The 22816-nt window shown below is 42.4% G+C and overlaps 1 protein-coding gene across 10 annotated transcripts in view; it reads right to left on the reverse strand.

Moving 5' to 3' along the window:
• Positions 1–8158: 8158 nt before the first annotated feature.
• Positions 8159–22816, reverse strand: part of RREB1 (ras responsive element binding protein 1) — a 176670-nt gene continuing 162012 nt past the window's right edge. For 9 of the 10 annotated variants that reach the window (XM_006138792.5, XM_089776395.1, XM_075921290.2 and 6 more), the window contains 2 exons: positions 17902–18639; positions 8159–11981 (listed from right to left, as the gene is read on the reverse strand). In XM_006138792.5, coding sequence (XP_006138854.1) covers positions 11461–11981; positions 17902–18639 — 1259 coding nt within the window. In that variant the 3' untranslated portion in view covers positions 8159–11460. The remainder of the gene's footprint in view (positions 11982–17901; positions 18640–22816) is intronic. The other variant, XR_003087285.3, reaches the window with a different exon arrangement.

Below are 22816 nucleotides of genomic sequence, written 5' to 3' on the forward strand. Positions count from 1 at the left end.
AGTGCAATGTTTGGGTTGCAAATGCCACATGAAAATGTTTGTTAGTGAATACAAATAATCCAAACTCACTATTAGAACAACAACAAAACCCATCCAAAACATTTTTAGGTTGTAGGTTAAAGACCTGGGGCATTTTTATTGAAATTTGTGGCCACATTTGAACTGATGGCAGCCCTTCCTTCATATGCAGATCTTTTACTCTTGAGCTAATGAGAGGAAAGGTGAGCAGACAGCTGCGGATATATATCCAGAGTAGGACAGAAGACAGTTTTAGAGTGTTACCTAGCTCAGTCTAACACGTGTGCTGTAACTTGAGGCAAGATGAGCCTCTAATCTGTGCTACTGTACAACTTACCTTGTCTACGTTACAGTTATATGACATGTATGTTAGAACAAGGTAACACATTCTAACCTTGCCCATACTCTGAATCCTACTCTACATGAACCGGTTCTAGAAAGGCACATTCACCTGAAGGAATATCAGTGGTGTAAATTGGAAGCTCTTTGGCATTGTCTTTTTGTTCTCTGTTTGTACAATGCTTATCACAATCAGTTCCTGGTCTATGACTGGCATTCTTAGGCACTACCACAATACAGGTAACATACAACAACAACAAAGCGGTACTAATCACCTGAGAGCCTTTTGCACAGTCCAGACCTGATCCTCTGAAGTGCTGAGCACCACTCACAGAGTACTTAATGCCTTCACTTTAATTGACTTCATAAAGGCTTAAGAGCACTCAAGCTTCTCCAATGTTTGGGTGGTTAGCAAGGTCTTCCTGAATAAGCCTGATAAATTCTGTTTACCTGAACTTCCTGAGCCTGTTTTTCTGCCCATCTCTAGACCCAGAAGAGAAGCTATAAATGCTGAACATACTTGAACAGTTCTCTATGTTCATGCTGCTGACAAAAGCATTTTTGACCGCTTGCTTAGCTCTACTGCTCAGATCATGTATCATTAATGAGACTAGTATCAGAGGGGTAGCCGTGTTAGTCTGAATCTGCAAAAGCGGCGAGGAGTCCTGTGGCACCTTATAGACTAACTGAAGTGTTGGAGCATAAGCTTTTGTGGGCAAAGACCCATCCAAACATTTTTAGGTTGTAGGTTAAAGACCTACAACCTAAAAAGGTTGCTTCGTCAGATGCAACCTTGCATCTGACGAAGTGGGTCTTTACCCATGAAAGCTTATGCTCCAACACTTCGGTTAGTCTATAAGGTGCCACAGGACTCCTCGCCACTTTTATTAATAAGACTGTCTCTCAAGGTTCAGAGTGAGGGTATGTCTACACTACCACCCTAGTTCGAACTAGGGTGGTTAATGTAGTCATACGAACTTGCAAATGAAGCCCGGGATTTGAATTTCCCGGGCTTCATTTGCATGTTGCCAGACGACGCCACTTTTAAATGTCCGCTAGTGCGGACTCCGTGCCCGCAGCTACACGCGGCACGAACTAGATAGTTCGGAATAGGAAGCCTAGTCCGAACTATCTGTACTCCTCGTGGAACAAGTTCGTATGACTACATTAACCACCCTAGTTCGAACTAGGGTGGTAGTGTAGACATACCCTGACATTTTATATTAGCCAGGACACACTTATAAGTGACCTGGCTATGTTCCATATTCTACCGTGGGCTGTCTGCATAAGAATAGTACTGCCTGAAAAACAGCCCAGGGCAAATTATTTTGCACTTATCATATTAATTTTCCATTATAATATTATGGATATAATCAGACCTTTCATATTGAAAGGGCAAATTCTTCTTCTCAAACTGTATTGCTTATCTGTTATCTATTGGATTGTCCATTGTTTTACCACCATCTGATGGTAGGCACTAGAGAAGGCCAAATATGGTTATTATCCAAATGGCAGATCTCTTCATGGCATATTCTTCACTCCTGCATATAGAACTTCCCTTTGGGTGAGTGGCGGGGCTCCGATTAGAACAAGTGACAAACATGGTGTGGAGCTAAGTGGACTGCCTTAGAGATCGGAGTAAAGGGAGTTTTCTCTTCACGTTTTCCTGTTGAGAAGATCCTACTTTCAAGTAGGAATAAGGGATCTTCCGGAAAAGGGCTTATTTTCCGCAAGATCCCATCTAGACTGGCGCTTTTCTCCGGCAAAACCCTGAGCCGGAAAAAAGCGGCAGCCATGTTCATGCAAATGCCACGGGGGACATTTAAATCCCCTGCGGAATTTGCAATTCCAAAGTGTCTCATTAGCATCCCTTTTACGGAAAAGGGTGCCAATGTAGACACAGCCTTATAGTTTCCACTGCTCTGATTTTTTAACCAGTTGTGGAGATTGTCCTGGTCCACACTACTGAATTACTTCAACACAATACAAGTACGTTACTCAGAGGTGTGAATAATTCATACCCCTGAGTGATGAAGTCATACTGGCCTAAGCACAGGTTTAGACTGCACTATGGTGGCAGAAGAAGCTCTCCTGCTGACATAGCTACTACCTGTAACAGAAGTGGATTAGCTAAGCCAATGGGAGAGGCTAACACTGAAGTCTTGGTGCACCTCCAGGCTGAAGCAAGCAAAACCTATGACTGTGGCTTCTTGAAGAGGATCCTTCAGGAATACAATGATACCTCAGCATCAGAGGAGAACACAGCCATAGCAATCCACAAGGCACTGCATAAAGATGGGGCAGTAGTACCCTTTCTGGTTAGTGTTCTTGCTTGCTTTCTGTGGTGGCCATTCATGTGGTGGCCACACATGAATCCTGTAAATTGCATTGGTGCAGCTCAAGAACTCCATCTGTGCAAATCCCACAAATATTTCAGGGATATTTCCAATCATTACAATCCTGGAGGCCAGCACAGTACTAACAGCCTTGCAAACTTGCATATCTACTGTGCCACCTGTGGCTTTACCAACCTTGCTCTGACTGACATCCACAGACTGTTACAAATCTGCTGGTGGCCTTCACGGAGCAAAGGCCACACACTTGTCCTTCTTCCACCCCTTTGACCCATTATCTGCAAGCATTGTCATGCAAGAATAGGCCATCTTCATCTGTCCATGGTGTTTACCATCTTCTTGGATGCAATCCATCCATCGCTTCCTCAGCTTTCTTAGATGCTCTTTCCTACCATCCTCGCCTGCCAAGTTATCTTCATGTGTTCATTCATCCACTGTCTGAACCAGCAAAGTCATGCTTCCTAGATTTTGCCAGACACCTCATAAACTCTGACTTCCACCCTAATGCTTTCATTTTGAAATCTGTCACTTCATGCAACTCCTCCTATGGTACAAAGAAATCACAAACACCTAGTGGGCTTGAACCTGCCATCTTTTTACCCCTTCCATAAAGCATTGTGAGGTGCACTGTTGCACTTTACATTTGGGCTTTTAGTCTCACTGGCATACAGTTGTTATATATAATACCTGAGATGTTATTGCACATTCTTCCAGCACTCCCTGGTGTGGACTGTAACTCACATTCATGATCACCATCTTCTGCCACCCAGCAACATAACTGAATTGGGGTCAGTCTGGTTTAATCTCTATGCCATGTTCCTTTTCAACCCATGACAGCTTAGCTGGTCATATCACTGATTTACTATTTCCTCTATGGGGTTGTTTTTTTTTAGGCTGTCCTTATCACTATGCTATCTGCATAAAGCAGCTTCTCACCTTTTTCCATCAGGATCTTCCTATTCACACCGTCCAGCAATGTGATAAAAATAAGCAGACTGAATGCCAACCCTGGTGCAGTTCAACTTTCACTTCAAAAGGGACTTGTCATTCCAAAATATGTTTTGATCACTGTTTAGTGGCACCAGCTGGGGGGCTGGGACTGGCCACTCAAGCCAATATATAGCACACAGCTGCTAAAGTGCCATAACATTTGGCTCAATTTGGTGCCCCAAATTTCATGGTGTCCTATTCAGCTGCCTGGTTTGCATATTGGTAGGGACAGCTTTGCTGCTAGGTGTTCCTGGGGCAAACTATTGGAAAGTCCTAACGTCTTCAGGTACAAGAGATGGTTTAACAACAGGGATATCTGCTGCTTCTGTGGCTAACTGCTTTTGTGGCATCCAAACTAGAGAAACGCCTCTGTTTGGCCCGACTTACATTTTCTGGTGGAATCTTTCCTACTTTGAATGAGAACAGATTGAACAGCCTTCGTACATGAATAATTGGGTCAGATGATCAGTCATATACCAGGGTGTGAGGTACAGAGAGTTTGGGTTGGGAGGTTTGATCTTGCCATTCTTCCGGGTTAATAGATCTAAGAAGGGATGGATGCTGTTGAAAGGGCTGGCATTCCTAAGCAGACCAGAAATCAGAATTATTTGAACCAGCTGGGTATGAGAATGACTCCAGCTTTATTGTGACCAATCTTTCAGAGAATCTGCAGGAACATGTTTGGATTGTTTTCTGCTTTTCTAGGTCCAAACACTTTGTGCTCCGAAACCACACCAAAATTGTAAGTCACAAAGAGGGAAGCTTTGACTCTGGCAACTGACGAGATACTCAGAGACTTGTGCAAATATGACTCTACCCTCTGTAGTAGGGCAGTGGTCACCTCCCCTCCTCTGAGTCAGGGTGTATCTAGACTACAGAGTTTTGTTGACAAAAGTGGACTTTTGTTGACAAAACTATACCTGCGTCTACACTACTGCTGAGTTCTGTTGACATAATGTCGACAGAACTCAGCAGTTTTGTCGACGCTGGTAAACCTCATTTTACGAGGCATAACGCCTTCTGTCGACAGAGTTTCTGTCGACAGAAGGTGTTATTGCATGTAAACTGTCCTTTGCGTCTACCTACCATGTCGACAAAGCAGTTTGCTTTGTCGACAGAACTGAATGTAGTGTAGACGCTCTTTGTCGACAGAAGTTTTGTCGACAGTATCTGTCGACAAAACTTCTCTCTGAGGGTACGTCTAGACTACAGGCTTTTGTCGACAGAAGCCACACCACCTCACTACGTCATTAGCATCGCTGTCTAGTATCAACGGACTTGGTGAATCAGGTGCTTGTGCCCTCACCATCTTGGTGATCTGGAGCACCAGTCTATAAGTGCAAGTGCTCACAGCCAATGAGTTTATATGTTCTGGCTCTGAGGCAGGGCTGCACTAACAAGCAGTCTCTAGGCCCACACCCTCAGGACCTAGACTGTGCAGCACAGCACTCAGCCTGTCTTCCTAGCTCTGGCAGATGACAAACGTTTCAGCCTACGGGAGGGAGGCTGCTGTCCCGGAGTTGGGGTTGGCAGAAGGGCAAGAAGGGTACGTGGACCCACCCTACCTCACCAGGTCCCAGCCCAAGGCCCTAACAGTGGTGGAATGTGGGTCAGCAGGAATTCGCCCACAACATGTTGACATGGATTCAGGCCACAACCCAACCAGACAATAATCTAGAGTCTAGTGTCTCTAGGCAACAGTACCCCATCTACTTTACATTTAACCGGTTAACTAATTAAACTGGATTTGACATACCTAATGATACTAGTTTTGCAAATCACTCTGAGATCTCTGGAGGGTGAAGTACTTTATCCAGCCCTAGCAGGCAAGGCTGTAATACTAAGGATTAAGACCTTCTTTTAACATTTGGCCTCTAAAGGCAATCAAGCTATGGAGAATTCAAGTCCCTCACCCCTTTCATTAGGCAATGAGATGTGCCCTTTTGTTATCTCTTGCTTTTCTTTATGCCATTTCCTTGAATATTAACACAGATCATCAGTCTAAGGGTGCTGCCTCAAGCTCATACAACATTTACACCTACTAGGTGGGTACAGGGCCAGTTCCAGGAATGTCAGGCGGCAGCTGGATTTTCAGTTTTATTCAGATAGTTGTAGCTGCAACAATCAAAGTCCCTTGAAGTCTACACCAGTGACTTGTTTTTCTTAGCAAGTTTCCCTACAGTTCTGAATCCCAAGCATCAATCTCCACAAATGCAAGCACATTAATCAGAGTGGCAGGTTTTCGGGAAGTCAGAAGGCTGGTTCTTCCTGTCTTTTGCTCCGGTTGACTCTGAACAGAGTGTATGGAAGGATTTCAATTCATCATGGGGATAAGAAATACAACTTTAAGGAACAGAATGGGTCACATGAATCTGTCCCAGTCTCTACTCATTTCCTATTCTTTCTCCACTCCTTGCAAATATTGCGGGTGTGCCTCCCCACTACTGCTATTACCTAAGAAGATAATGGCAAATACAAATATTTTTATTCTTTACCAGAGATTTCTTTGCTGAGTTTCTGTCTTCTCTTATCAACATTTCATATTGCTGGGAATTCATTCATTTAGCTCTGGGAGCAAATATTGGGCTTTTACCTACCTCCTACATTTTGAGAATCGCCTCCCATTCCCTCACCCCTTTTGGATGCCAACTTTATGCTTGACACCACTCAGGAAGGTAGGGATCTGGTTCCCTTCCCAGCAGAGATGCCCTTAATTCTCAGCAATGGTTCCCTGCAGTGCTCTGTGAAGGAGCAAATTCAGTCTTTTCCCCATGCCTGATGGTTGGAAAAACCATGCATATAGTTGGCACTCAAAAAAACAAGTTGAAACCTTCCATACTTATAATTCCAAAACAGGATAGTTCTGTTGCCCACTCTGTGGGAGTTTTGCTTTAAAACATCTTATGCCAATAGAATCAAAATAATCTATGCAAAGCTTAAGGTTTAACTCACATGTGAAAGAACAAACAGGTAGCATTTTTGGCATATAAAGGTAACACCGATAGCCCCAAATTTCTTGGCACTTTCCTGACACCTCTGCCAACTAGCTGTCAGCCCTACAAATGGTCTTCAGAAACAAGTGCCACTACGGCAATGTGAAGACTAGCAGGAGCAAAGTAAGGCAGGTAGCTGCATTGCCCGGTAGTATTATTTGGTTTCTTTCCTAAACTGTTGCAGAACCAGTTCAGGAAAAAAGAAATCATGGCAATCACTGGGCCAAATTCAAATGGAATGGAAGATAGTGTAAGTTACATGTCAGCAAATGGATTTCTGGGGAGCTTAATTTGGTGTGATTTAAATATAAGAGGCTAACGAAGGGTGTAAAGTATAGCACCACAGACTCCCTTACACGTCACTTCACAGTGTTAGAAGGCAGGAACAATCATCCAGAGGGAGGGAATTTTTAAAAAGAAGCAGATTCTGAAACTCCCTATTTTTCCATGGGCATCTTGAGCCTGACCCAGATGGTCATCACTATCCCGTGAAAGGCATTCTGTGTGGAGGTAGACACAGCACAAGCTGGAAGGCCACATTTATCTGGCAAGCTAAAATAAAGCAATATTCCCAGGTACTAGCACACAGCTGTCTACTACATCCTAAAGATACCACAGCTATACAACATTTGGAAAATGCAGCCATGATGGTAGCCATCACTAAACACCTATTTCATGTATAAAGAATACTATTTGTACAAGTATAGTACAAACTCCTAAGAAAGCCATTCACTTACATCAGGGGTGGCCAACCCATTCTGGGCAAAGAGCCAAGATATCAGTGGATCAAGCGTGAAGAGCCGGGGCAAAGTTGGGGTGAGGGGTTGCCCCTTTAAGAAAACACGTTTAGTGGCTTTTTGGCCACAGCAAGCTCCCGCTGGCTGACGCCATCTTTACCAGCAGACACCATCTTTAATGGCCACGCCAGACGGCTCCCCTGCCTAGGTCAGCACAGGGAGCCAGGAGGAGAGGGCTGTTTTTGAGGTTGCAGGGGTGGCTTTACGAGCCATGGGTGGGGGGGAGGCTTCGCGAGCTGCACCCTGGTGGGAGGAAGTGCCACATATGGCTCACGAGCCGTGGGTTGGCCACGGCTGACTTACATGATCATGAAGCTGCAGTTTAAAGGTGGAAACAGGCTAACGTTGAACATCTGAAAACTGTCATCATCAAAATTTTGCCTCAAACTTTAGTTTAAATTTTGACCAAACCCTCCCCTCTAATCTCCCCCACCCCCAGATTTTCAAAAGTTGTGATTTGCCCCAAGCTGGTTGGAATACTAAGTGACAAAAATGTTCAAAAATCTTTTGACCATCTCTAGTTCAAACACAGCCCAACAATAAGGGAGAAAGTAAGACCACCCCTACACATAAATTAACTCTGGTTTATGTGTAACCCTTCACAGATAGGCTTAAGAGCAAATTAAAACAAACCCAACAAGAAGAGTCGTGTCCATTTTGCAACCTATAATTTTTAAATATAACATTTTATTGCTTAGATGGTTTGATACAGAACAGCTTTACTTTCAATTTGAATTTGGAAGTACTGTACAACTGAATAAAGAGAGGAATAAAAGTACCAAAACAAATGTGTGATTCTCTGTTCATGTGGCATAAACCAGTCTTGTACACAACTCGTAGCAGCAGTTTAAGTTCCCTTTAGAAAAAAATATGAATTCTACACATTTATTATTGTTTCCTGCATGGGCTGAAATCACTAAGATTAAATTTCCTTCTTGAACAGAAAGGAGAGAGAGACACACACGCACACACAGAAGGGGAAAGAAGATTATGAATCATTCTGAAAATGGAATCAGACTGTCACACGGCTCCAAAAAGCCATTTGAGGATAGTCACAAAACATAAGTTTTCTCTTTTTGCGCTTTCACAGTCAAGTGCTTAATGTAGTGATTGAATTATTTCAACGCTAAGTCCATTGCAGCTCTGACAAAAGAATTTCAGAAGATCCATTTTTTTTGTAAAAGCCCTGAGAAAGGAAAAATAAAAGGATTCAAACAAAAAAAAATAGAGAGAGAGCGCGACAAATTAGCTGAACATGCAAACTAAGCCTAAGATTCACCCATAGTTTAAACATGTTATAAACTTCACAGTTTAATATTGGGGAAAAAACAACAACAGAAGTTTTCTCAGTCAAATTCAACTAATGAAAATGTCAATAAAATGTGGCAAGACCTTATAATCTACTAGGATATAGATAAAGGCTAAATAAAGCTTTAAATCAATAGTGATTATTGCTAGCAGATGTCCCGGCAGACTGCTGGGAATTGATTACTTGCTACATTGTTCTGCAGCATATAGTTTAGTAATGGCTTCTCCCCCACAATATTGCGCGGTTTAGTGTGGAGAGCTGCAAAAAAAATCCCAAGAATTAAAAATAAACAACAAACAAAAAAACCAAAAATACCCAAAATAATATAATTATTATAATAGTAATAAAAAATTAAAGGATGTGTGAACCTGTTTAAACTAAGTAGAAAACACCAGGTAAAGTTTTAAAGGAATCATTGGTTCTGATATTTATTAATCTGAAGTAACTTATTTCAAAACTGGTTCATACATCCCTAATAAAAAAAAAAATCACATATACCTCAACCATTTTTTCTTATTTTAATATAAGAGAATATCACTTGAGAACATTTTTCTTCCTTTGAATTCTGTGGAGTTGGATTTCAGTCTCCAGAAATGTGTTGATATCTCTCTTCTTCCAAGTCTAAGGAAAGCAGGACATGCAGGCCCGCTGACGGGGGGAGCAAATGGAGCAATTGCCCTGGGACCTGGGGCTCCTGGCCGCTGCTACTGCATCAGCAGCTGGAACCCCAGGCTCTTTAAATCACTGTGGGAGTACAGCTCCGTGCAGCCCTGAGGATGGGGGTAAGGCTCAGTGCCATAGTCCAGGCAGCGCTGAGGGCTGTCTGTCCTATCCCCATCCCTTCTGACTAAGGGCCTTCCAGGGCATGGAGCTGCCCCCCCACCCCACCTTGCCCAGGAGCCTGTGGCAGCCCCTGAGGACATGTGATTTTGCAGGGGAAGGGAAGGGAGGATCACGGTGTGGGTGTGGGGGCTAGGTGGTACAGAACGGCACAGTGAGACTCCGGCAATACTATGGCTCTGTCTGTCCGAGAGATCATGACCGAAGGACAACAACAGAATGCTGAGCATACCTAAAAATGCACAGCTACAGTAGGATACATTTTGCTTAATTTAGTAAATGAGGGTGGTTGGAATATCTCCTGTTGTAGGCAACAGGAGGCCTGTGGAAAAACCCCAACTCCCAGCATTAAAGTAGTTAAACTATCAATATGCAATTTCGGAACACACACTAGTCTTCAAGCATCAACCCCAAAACCTCAGGAAGAAATGGTTGTTTTGTTTTAATTTATTTTATTTATTTTAACATAACATGTTTTATATTTGTAGTTTTATTACCAGTAGTATTTTCTTGCTTTAGAAAAAACGGTAGCAAGATCACGGTAAGGCTCGCATTTCTTTCTTGCTTTCTTTCAGCTGGAAGACTGAATAACTTGCTCATTAGTAACAAATGTCATCACTGCTGTGATCGGAACCAAACTACTATAGCATTTGCAGTGCCTTCCTCACGCACTTGGGGAAAAGGGAGGAGGGGAGACGATCCTTTCACGACCCTCTCCACACACGGCCATGCAGGCACGCTATCACTAGTGAGATGTTCCCCTGTACATTTGTGAGGATTACTTGCTGGCCTCCATTTGATTCTCCAGTCAGAGGAAGGCTTCCATTTAGGTACAGTAGAAGAGCTGCAACATGAGAGGGGAATTGGTGAAAGCTTAAACAGAGGATCCAAGCTGCACTGTAGATCTCCGAGGGCAAATATTGCCCATTCGTTTCTGCTGACTGCAGAGACTAGCAAACTGATGAATTTATAAAATAATAATAAAATAATAATAATAATATATTGAAGCAAATCAAACATATATAACAGCGGGTGCATAATTTCCATAGGTTAAATTGCTATGTAACTCTTCTCTGTGTACTCAGTCCACAATGGCCAGAAAGAATGTCTTAAAATGGTAACTACACCACCATTTCTAATGCTGAAAAGTGGAAACAAGTTATGAGGTTGAAAACTCTTTGTCTTTCCTGGTTTTGGCTTTAACCAACTTTGAATACCTTCAATGACCATGTCATTAATACCTGTAACTGGATTAATGCTCCATCATATGGCAAAATGCAAGAACACACATACTGAGAAAAATCAGCATCTCATCTGTATTTCCTCTGGCTATCTCACTTGAAATTCATGTAATTTTCTTCCAGTTATTGGCTGTGGTATCCAAGGGCTTTCCCCACCCCACTGCCCCCATTTCCAGCTCAGAGAACAAACACAGCGACTATCACAGATATACAAGAACAAGCTCACACACACTCACACACACACACACACACACACAAACAAACACACCAATACAAAAGGTAACATTAATGCTTAAATGAAAAAGGTCCTCTTCAAATAATTCATTAAAATATTACAAAAAAATCAATTTTTTGGGAAAAAAAATCTATGATACCAAAAGACCTAATAAAGTAGTAAGGCACTCAGATCAGTATATACTGTTGTCTCTTGCATTATTATACTGAAAGGCATATGGCACTGAATCCAGTCTGCCATACTATCCCACAGATGAAGGTTACTCTTACAAAATATACTCCAAAACCTTGCTCTGCTGGCTTTTGTTTGTGTGCTGGGATAGGTCCAATTTCATAGCAAGAAATTCACTCAACTCCCAAAAGCTGTGGTGCATTATCTGCAGAGGCAAGAATGTGATTCATGGGAGATTTTTTGTTGTGCATCTCCAGCAAGTCCTGAATGAAACCTGACGGACTCTCGTGATCACAGTTACCCCGAGATTCCTGATCTTTTGTGATCTGTTTCTGTGCATTCTTGCTGGACTCCGCAAGGCAAGTACTGGATATTTGTCCAGGGGTTTTCTCCTCTTTGCAAAGGGAATCCTTTGCTACATTGGCCAGACTTTCTTTTCGGTTTCTAGAGACAGATGAATGGTTACCAAGGCCTGCAACTGAGTCACACTCGTTTTCCGAGATGGGGTTAGTGCCACTGTGGACCGACTCATTTTCACTGTCTTCTTCACACCTAGACTGAGTTTCCTCTTTATCACTCTCCTTTTCATGGTTCCTAGCATTCTTGACTTTCTGGTGTATGCGCTGATGACGAACCAGGCTGTGTTTCAGAGTGAAGGTCCGTTCACAGGTCTGACATTTGTATGGTCTTTCTCCTAGGATAGAATTAAGATAAAAACATAATGGTCAGATTATAAATACATTTCCCTCTCTTTTCAGGACAGTACAACATACAAAACTGCTCTAGAAAGACACTGAACAGCCACATCAGACTTAACTGTCTTATTTACAGTGTGGGGGGAAAGGTAGGTGGTTTGATTTCAGTTATAATTTAAAACGGCTAATTATGTACTGTAGATAAACAGATATTGCTGGGACATAGATGGGGAAGATGTATAAATAAGCGGCTTAGGGTTTGCAGATACTTGGTTTAGTCTTGTATTAAGAGAAAAGTTTGTATTATAATAAAGTGCATATAGTAATTAACTGGGGCACAGTATATACATTAGGGATGTTAAATAACGGCTATTACTGTAACCATATAGCTGCTAAAAATTTTAGTGGTTACACGGTTACATGCTGGCTCACTGGGAGTAGGGCTGGCAGCCAGTGCAGTCCCGGCTGCTGGTCCCACTCCCGGGAAGCCACCTGCTCTCTGTGCTGCAGAATCTCATACAGGGCTGGCGTTTAACTGTTTGGGTTACTGGTTAAACCATTACAGTCTTATATCCTTAGCATAAATAACATTGCGATTTCCATTTTCAGCTGTCTCTGAGGGGCTAGATTTGTTTTCTGTGGATATTTTAGGTGAGGGACTAAGTTACATGTTCTTTTTTAGCTGTTGGAAGGAGTGGATCTGCCAAAGACCATCAGTCCTCAAACTGACCCTGGGATTGTCTGATTTTTTCCCCCACATCTTGTATTTAGTGTAGTCCCAATGTGCACTGTAGGATTCCCTTTTATGTCACCTGCTACTTGGATATCAAGGCCAACAGCTAGGTTACTAAATAAAAGCCCTGATTCAGAAAAGTACTGAGCTTCTGCTTGGGAGTTGCACATAAGCAGCACCTTTGAAAATGAGGCTGCTTTTTTTTTTTAGGTGTGTCAATTTTAGGCACCAACATTTGTAGGTACTGGCTTTATTGAAATCCTATACTAAAAAAAATGCTTGACTTGCGACTTCAGTAGCAACTGATATTTACAACTCTATCTAAAAGCTATGTAACCATATGGTTTCAAAATCTGTCTGTAAAATGAATTTTTATGAATTTACCTCCAACTACCCTACAGAAAACACAAGACAATGATTTTACAGAATTCTTCATTCTTGCCCATGGCCAGCAGGATCAGGTAGAGAGAGCGCACATCCAGCTCATATGGTTATTTTTTGTTAAATCTTTAGCCATCATATAAACCTCATAGGATTCTAAAGGCATCTGCTATAACATGTATTTTTAAAGGGACAATGCTGTAATTTGGGTTGATGGGTTAGTAATCTGACACACTGTATTCAGCAGCTATAATAATCCATCATGTCTGTTAAAAGTCTATGCCCTTAAATGAGCAACTGTTCTCCCAGAAGTGAAGAAAAGTCTTGTGAAACTCAAAGATGTTTGTGAAACTGAGCCAATGGCATTGATGCAACAGGTTTTTTTACAGGATTAATCAACTGCTCCACTTTCTCTTCCCCGCATCCCCCAGAAAGAATGGAAATTACCACAAAACACTAAAGATTAGCCCTGGGTACAAGTGGGGAGGAAGGGACGCAAAGATTGAATGAGGCTGATGGGCCCAGTTTTACTGGGCAGCCAATATTTTAAAAAGTCAGGCAGCATGTGCGAAAACATTTCTTCCTCAAACACAAGTGGAAGGATGAACATTTTACCCACAAATTATTAAACTAACAAGCATGGAACTTGCTTACAAATGAGTCTACATATAGCAAAACTCCATAGAATCATAGAATACTAGGACTGGAAGGGACCTCAAGCGGTTATCAAGCCCAGTCCCCTGCCCTCATGGCAGGACCCAGCACTGTCTAGATCAGTGTTTCTTAAACTTTTTGAGACCATGGAACACCAAACAATAATATTTTTTTTATGCTGAACACCTATGAAGATTTTCTCCCCCCCCCCCCCCCAAAAAAAAAATTGTTGTCAGACAAAAAAAAGACAAAAACAAAGAAGAGGTCGCAGCACATCTGCGAGTTGTTCACAGAACACCAGTGTTCCGTGGAACAGTTTAAGAAACACTGGTCTAGATTAACCCTGATAGATGTCTGTCTCACTTGCTCTTAAATATCTCCAGAGATGGAGATTCTACAACCTCCCTAGGCAACTTATTCCAGTATTTAACCACTCTGACAGGAAGTTTTTCCTAATGTCCAACCTAAACTTCCCTTGCTGCAGTTTAAGCCCATTGCTTCTTGTCCTATCCTCAGAGGCCAAGGAGAACAATTTTTCTTCCTCCTCCTTGTGACACCCTTTTAGATACTTGAAAATTGCTATAATGTCCCCCCCTGTCAGTCTTCTCTTCTCTAAACTAACCAAGACTAATTCTTTCCATCTTCCCTCACAGAGCATATTTTCTAGGCCTTTAATTAATCCATCTCTTATTAAGTAAAATGAGAGTCCAATAGCGATTCAATGTGTAAATGCTGAGCAAGCTTCAAAGCATGTAAATTTATCAGAGGTTCCTGAGTCAGAGATTAACTTTACTCTCAGAAGGGTCTGGTTAGAACCAGGAAAAAAAAATTTCTTTTTGGCAAAAATATGTTCACACAAAACTGGCAAAGTACTGCAAAGGAACCCTACTGTAACTCAGAATCTGGCCCTGTTTAATGCTGCACAAGCTCTTTCGTGCACTACACATCCTGCCTCCATGGTCAACAGAAAGGAAAACAAATTATGCTAGTCTGGTATGATTCCACTAATATGATGGCTTTTAGATCTTTTTAAAAATGTGAGTGCAATTCAGTATTCATAAATGTGAAGAGACCACAGCAATGGATTGGCCCATTCTTAGTAAAATTAATAAGAAATAATCTCATCCTGCCTTGGAGGAGAAATGCACTAGAGAGGGGTTCATGGCTCTTCCATATCTTATTTTATTCTTCCAACAAAGCATTGTACAAATTTTCCCCACACAACCCTGCCACTGCACCTTAGTCTTAACCCAAAATATTCTTACCATGCTGACCCTAGCCTTCTTTTTTGTTTGATTAATAGGTCTTTTTAAAAAAAGAAAACCTTTCAAGAAAGAGAAAGCATCTCATAGATTTTTGCCACAAATAAATTTGAATAAACAAGGGGAAAAAAGTCAATGTAAATAACTGAAAGAGTCCCCAGTTGGAGGGAGAGGGGGAGGAAAGAGAGGGGGAGGACATCACAAAGACAATATTATAGAAACAACAAGCCATGCAGCTAGTTAAATGTATTACATTTGGGGGGAAAAATCACGCATTATTTTTCAAGACTATTACAGAAAAAGTTAAACCGATTAAAATATATTTGAAGTTACGCAAAGAAAGTGGGAGAGTAGGAGAAAGCGAAAGAATCCAGTAATAAGTCCAACAAGCCTTCAGGAACAATGAAAATATTCAAAGTATCTGACGTGTGGATTTTTGAGGAGCTAGTCCTCAGAAAGCACAAAAACACTATTTGGGTCATCAGAAAGTGCTATGTTAGACTTCAGAATCCTTCCCCCCAAGGCTTTCTTGAACACAGGTGTATCTTACGATATAGTGATTTTGTAATGGACACAAATAAAAACAAAAATGAGACCAAACTAGTTTTTCCTTGTGGCACCACTAATCATGTTAAATTGCGGTTAATTGACTAGTCAAGTAGTTGATGGAATTTCTATCGACTACTTGACTAATCGATAGGCACTTCCACATTCGTCCTTTGAGCACGCTGGGGCTCTTGTACATTTCAAAGGAGGAATGTGGAACTCTGCCTGCAGCCCAGGGCCAGAGGGAAGTCCCTCAGGCGTGCCTGCTTTGAAATGTACAAGAGTCCCCAGTGGGGGCTTTTGTGCATTTCAAAGCCACAGAGTCCTCATGGAGCCGGGGTCAGTGGGGGACTCAGTGTTCCCCGCTGACCCCAGGTTCCATACTGCACTGCATGCTCCAGGGTCAGGTGCGGACTCCCTAGCAGACCTCAGGTTCAGTGCGGCATTTCAGTGGAACCCGAGATCAGCTGAGGACTCCCCAGCTAACCCAGGGATCCGCACAGCATTTCCTCAGAACCTGTGGTCAGCTGAGGACTCCCCAGCTGATCCCTGTTCAGCTGAAATGCCGCACAGAGCCTGGAATCAGCTGGGGTGTCCTCAGCTGATCCTGGGGTCCATGGCGCTGCCTCTTTGAAACACTGAGGCTGACCCCAGGTTCTGGGGAAATGCTGCATGGAACATGGGGTCAGCTGGGGAGTCAATGCTTCTGCGTTTCAAAGTGGCAGCACCGCATAGCTGATTCCCAGCTCAGCTGTGCAGCACTGCCGCTTTGAAATACCCCTTCTTCTGCCCTCTTTGCTGCCTCATTTGATAGAGGCAGCAAGGAGGGGGGCAATTGACTAGTCGACTGACTATCTGATAAGCATTTGCTTATCGGATAGTCAACTAGTCCTTAAACACCACCACTTATTTAGCCATGAAAACTAAATTCACTGCAACGCTTATCCTTCAGGCTTGGAGCCCAATTTTCAAAAGTCATTTTCATTGACATCAAGAGGATCTGTGGATGCTGAGCACTTTGGAAAAGTCACACTAGTGAAGATTTGGTATGGTTTTTTTTAAAGACTTCAATCAGAAATTGGTTTTACATCTGAGAAATTAATACGTTAAGTGTCTTAGTGTGGGTTACTTAAGTGAAGCTTCACCTCTGATTAAAATTTAAATATGAAGTACCCACATTTAACTGGAAAATATGCATCAATGAAAAGTTATGCCAAAAAACAGCACACAAAGGAAGTCCCTTTTCCTGATGTCATTCCAGCTTATTGGTAAGTGAAATTAAGTATGCTAAAATTCTACACATTTGGAACAGTGCGAATGATTCCCACCACTTTGGGCTCAAACTTGTCGCACACTGCAATGTTGAACAATATGTTATTGCATAAGCAGAACCCCATTTATTCCAGGACAATGGCACAATGAAATCACCAGAGGGCATTGTACAAAATTTATTCAACCTGTTATGCTCACGTTCACAGAAAGAGCAACGGCTGATCAGAGTGTTGCCTCTCTCTGAGAGACAGCGAGGAGTGTGAGCAAACTTATCCACCATGGCAGGGAAATGCTGGGTCTGTGGAATCATATGATAAACGGATCCCATTCCTCCAATGTATTCCATTTATAGTGTCATTACACTCCAATGTGCAACACAATATAAGAGAAGTGCAGACACACAGAAGGGGAGAAGCAGCTGGATATAAAATCTGTTCAATAATCTCCCCGCTCTCTCTTGAACTCCAAATTCCACAGCACGATAAGTGGAAAAATAACCCTTTAAAAATGTATGCTAAATACTACCCCCCCCCCAACACACACACAGATAAATATATAATTAACAATGTATTCCCACTGAGTTTTCAGAAGATGTACAGGATTTTGAATGTTTACCCTTCTCTCCCCCATTCCTCTCCTATACATTTTATGTTGCCACAGAAACTTAAACTCGTCTCATAACATAGTTTGGTGTAGGGATGTAAAATTCCATTTAATTAGTTAGCTGGTTAACTGATTAAATCAGGGCAGGAGCACCATGGACGAGGGCCTGCTCCACTCTGGCTGCTTCTGACCCTGTGCTGGGCTGCCGGCTGGGAGCCAGCATCCTGCCTGTGGTGGGCCGTGGGGCTGCTTCTGGGTAATGGTTAACTGTAACCCAGTAAGCATCACCCATTAAGATTAACCAATCACCTGTGAGTTAACCATTTACTCACTCACATCACTATTTGGTTATGCAGCAATTAGAAATCCTGGTACTACTGAGCTCCATCAGGCTGAAGAGCTCAGACAGGATGCTGACCAAAAGCAGCAATCTCCTCCCTGCAGTTGTGTTCCATGTTCTCCCCTTACCTGTATGGGATCTCATGTGTCGTGTCAAGTCCTGTAGAGACCAAAACCGCTTGTTGCACACAGTACAGACTTTCTTCCTCTTGTCTGCTTTTGCGGTACTCTTAGTCCCATTAGTCTTTGGCTTTTTGTCGTCATCACTCTTCTCAAAGGATTTTCTCTCTGTGCTCTCTCCCTCAGAGATGCTTTCACTCTCTTCATTCTCCTTTCCTGTGGTGTCACAGTCCACAGAAGATTCTAGCACCTTTAAGTTCATTGGGGGCTCTTCCTGATCAAGAGAGGAGTCCTGCTTTGGGGGAGCTCCAGCTCCACACTGAACACTTTTGCTTTCATCCTCACTGCTCTTTTCATCCTTTCTGTCCTCACGAGCATGGGCCTTTTTGTGCCGGCCAAGAGTGCCAGCAAATTTGAAGGTTTTTCCACAAACATCACAAGCATGTTTCTTTTCCATCTGAGAGCTGTTACCTGAACTCTGGTCACTCTCTGCCAGCTTAAAGTCCATCAGCTTGCTGGCAAAATTGAGGTCAAGGCTTTTGTTACTTACAGAGTCTTCTTCCGGTCCCTCTTCATACTCATCTGCTTTTTCTTGTGCAGCCTCTTCTCCTTGGGGTGAGTCAGCCTTTTGCTCTTTTTTGGGACTGCAGTTGTTTTCCGGTAGCTCCGTTTCTTCCTCTGGGCGCTCTCTCTCACAAGAGGTCAAATCTAGCACCGCACCTAGAGTCTCCAGATCTGACTGACTGTCTGTAAGCAAAGAGAAGGAAATTTTTATCAGTCAGTGATCCTCCACCAGAATTAACTACATGTTCTGTGAAGGCATTACAGACTTACTAGCATCACTTCTAATTCATTCAAATTATCTACTAGCCATGGCTAGTAAATGTACAGCTAAGAAGAACACAACAACAGACACCCAAAATGAGGCCATTAGGAGTTTGCAACTACATACTTTCTTCTCCAACATAGAGCTACTGGGTTCTTGGATCTCAGTTTCATTGAGCCATAGCATAGTAACTCTCACTACAGAGAACAGATGGTAATGCTCAGATACCAAACAAGGGAGGTAAATGCAGTACAGGCAGTCCCCGGGTTACATGGATCCAACTTACATTGGATCCCTACTTACAAATGGGGTGAGGCAACCCCGCACTAGCTGCTTCCCCCCAGCAGACCAGGGAGACGCGAAGCTAGCGCCCCCCCCCAGCAGACTAGGGAGACGCGGAGCGGCTTTTCTCAGCAGACACCTCAGCTTGAGAATAAAGGACTGAGGGAAGTGAGGTGTGGGAGAATAAAACTGAGCTCTGGAGAAATGTTTGGCTAGAGTTTCCCCTACAATATGTAACAGTTCCGACTTACATACAAATTCAACTTAAGAACAAACCTACAGTCCCTATCTTGTACGTAACCTGGGGACTGCCTGTACTATTATAAATGCATTCCAAAGATTTGCCATTATTTATTTATAGAACAGGAAAGCTTTATGCATTCTAAGAGACTACTTAGTCTATTTAAGATGCAGTTTCTACATAATGGAGCCCCTCTGCAAAATAAAAAAGTGCAATTAATTAATGTAATTAAGTGTTAAAGATTATTATATTCCAAATTTGGGTAGACAAGAGATACAGGTCTTATAGCGACATACATCTGACATACAGAGATCACCACGGAAGTTTGTGCCAGTAAAGGATTCAGTTCTCTATAGTGAACATATTTATAAAAATGATACCACAGGCTAAACCTCTCTAGTCTGGCACTCTCTGGTCCAGCAACATCTGTGGTCTGGCATGATTTTAGTTAGCCAAATGTCCATTTATTGTGCAATGTGGTCAAGTTTCCTCAGTGCCATACAGTTTGTTTACAGCCACCAGCAATCAGTGTTCTGTGCTGCTATTTATCTCTACTTTACCCCTAAATGTCTTCTAAGAGCCCAGTAAGCAGTGGAAGTGTTGGTAATGCTGCTGGACTAGAGAGGTTCAACCTGTACTAGGGATATAAAATCCTGATTAATGAATTAACTGCTTAAAAATTAGGACTGGCTGTCATAGCTGGCTCCTGGCCCTAGCCGTGCAGAGCTGCCTGTTGGCTGGCTGCCTCACATGGGGGTCTGGTTACCCATTCACATCCCTAATCTGTATAATAAACTAAGGCAAAACCAGCAATGAGCGACATCACCCACTGATTTGTAATCCCTGCAACAACCAGAGTGAGTTAACTGCAGCAAGGGAAGTTTAGGTTGGACATTAGGAAAAACTTCCTAACTGTCAGGGTGGTGAAACACTGGAATAAGTTGCCTATGGAGGTTGTGGAATCTCCATCTCTGGAGATATTTAAGAGTAGGTTAGATAAATGTCTATCAGGGATGGTCTAGGCAGTACTGGGTCCTGCCACAAGGGCAGGGGACTGGACTTGATGACCTCTAAAGGTCGCTTCCAGTTCCAGTGTTCTATGATTCTATCAACCTCAACTACTGTGAGACTCCCTGCTTTTATCAACTTGTGTCATATTCTTAATATTGCTTAAAACACCGCTTGAGTTAAATTCCTTCTTTTCTTTAAAGAAAAATGGAGGCAGAAACAGAGAGCTTATAAATGCTATACAAAGTGTGTTTATGTAAATGGAATATAATCCAGATTTGGATGGCAAAATTGAGAATGATGTACGGAATGTAATTGTAATTATTGTGCCTCTTCTCAGTTAAGATTACAGGACACAAGCAAATCAGGTTACCAAAAGCCATGACTCTCCTTGCTTTAGTCAATTGTTTGCAACGTTAATATAAACCTAGACGTTAGTATTCATCAAGTGAACAGTATTACCTTTTATTGTTTATCACAGATCTAATATTTTGAAATGTGCTCTATGTACTCGCAACCAAAATGTTGAACAAAATAACTGTGGATTTAGTGTTTACCTTCAAGTCAAATAGCTGCTTAGTAACTATACAGATTTTAAATTCTTTTCTCGCTGACACATACTCAGCATGTGGATTTTGTCTCAGAATTGCCTAGATTTCTTATGGACCTCAAAATGTCAATCCAGTCCATTGCACTGAGGCAGAACTAAAGCATTATCTACACCATCCCTGATCTGTCAGCAAGATGCAATCTCATTTGTTAAATCAGAATAGATTAGTTTACAAAGGTCGTTAAATGTACCAAGGACCATTGAAGTTTTTAGTAGGACTCATATTCCAACCCGTGAAAACATAGGACTCAACCATAAATTGACACACAAGAGATTTTAAGAAAAGAGAAGACTCTTCACAACAAAGATCACCTGGAAGTTCTTCATAAATGTTTGTGTTCATATGTTGCCCTTTTGGGTAATATTAGCACACAGTTTATATATAGTGGATTTTCAAGTTGGAAATTACAAGAAAGACTTGTGAACAAAAGAGAGGGCCATCTACTGTCATTTGAGAAATTGAACTGAAAATGCTATGGCATAACTCTAAAATTAGCACTGCTAACAGAATATTTATTATATAGCAGAAGTGGTATTTATAGAAAATGCTTCTAGATATTGTGATATTTAAAGTTATCTACCTACTGGTTTTATGGTGGCATTTCAGGCAGGGAAGCAGAACTCCACTGCCTTCTCAAGAGAAAAGCCTCAACTACAGTGATGACCCCCTTATTACATGACAGGCAGAGGTCAAAACAAAAGGGAGGCACATGACAGGTTCTTGAACTACAGGCACTAGTAAATCATCATCATCACTAACCAATCTATGTAGAATATGAGTGAGAGGGGCAAAGAAAACCTGCATCCACCCCAAAGACCTGTACTAGCCCGGGGAAGTAAGGGCAGGTCACAATGATCTTGAAATATTGCAAACCATCCTAAAATGGCTGCCATGTTCTATTACTGTCAATGGGACTGAAGCCATGGGTTGACCCTTAGCAAGACAGGTGCTATCTCCCATTGTTACCAATGGTTTGAAGCCAGGGTGGTCTCAGTGAAGATGTTAAAAAATAACAAATAGTCCTGCAGCACCTTAGAGGCGAACAAAATATGTAGATGGTGTCATGAGCTTTCGTGGGTACAACCCACTTCTTCAGTGAAGATGGCGGCCCTTTAGTCACTACGGGTATGTCTACACTACCCCGCTAGTTCGAACTAGCGGGGTAATGTATGCATACCGCACTTGCTAATGAAGCCCGGGATTTGAATTTCCCGGGCTTCATTAGCATAAGCGGGGAGCCGCCATTTTTAAATCCCCGCTGCTTCGAACCCCGTGCAGCGCGGCTACACGGGGCTCGAACCAGGATGGGCAGCAGGGCCATGGAGACCCGAGTTAGGAGAGTAAGCAGGGTCTCTCATCCCTGTCCCAAGGCCGCAACTGAGTCCAATTGATGAACCCACTGCACTTGAACTAACTGTCAACTTCTTGCTTATTTGGAGCTCCAAATGTTGGCATGTGTGTTTAACAGAAGGGCAACAGCCTTCCTAATTTTGGATTTGGAGCTGCCTTTGACCAGCCAATCATCGAGATAGGGATAGCCTGGACCCCTCAGGTAAGCCGTTACCATTGATATGCATTTCTTTCTCCCAGCCTCGGGGCCATGCCAACCCAAAGGGGAGGTCAGTAAACTGGTTATGGTTCAAACCTACTGTTAACCTAAGAAAACACCTGTGGCCATCAAAGATCATGATATGAAATACGAGTCTTTGAGGTTGAGGGTGGCATTCAAATTTCCCAGATCCAATTTGGCGATAGGGATAATCGAAGCCAAGGAAACCATGAAAAACTTGAGCTTTACCAGATAGCAGTTCAGGTTTTGCAGGTCCAGGATAGGATGAAGGCCTTTTTTGGTTTTCAGAATTAAAAAGTAATGAGAGTAGAAGCCACGGCCTCTGTTCTGGGGCAGTACCTCCTCCACCGCTCCCAAATAGAACAACTTTCCTACCTCCTGTTTAA

The sequence above is a fragment of the Pelodiscus sinensis genome, chromosome 2 (assembly GCF_052426305.1).
Source record: "Pelodiscus sinensis isolate ZL-2025 chromosome 2, ASM5242630v1, whole genome shotgun sequence".
NCBI lineage: Eukaryota > Metazoa > Chordata > Testudines > Trionychidae > Pelodiscus > Pelodiscus sinensis.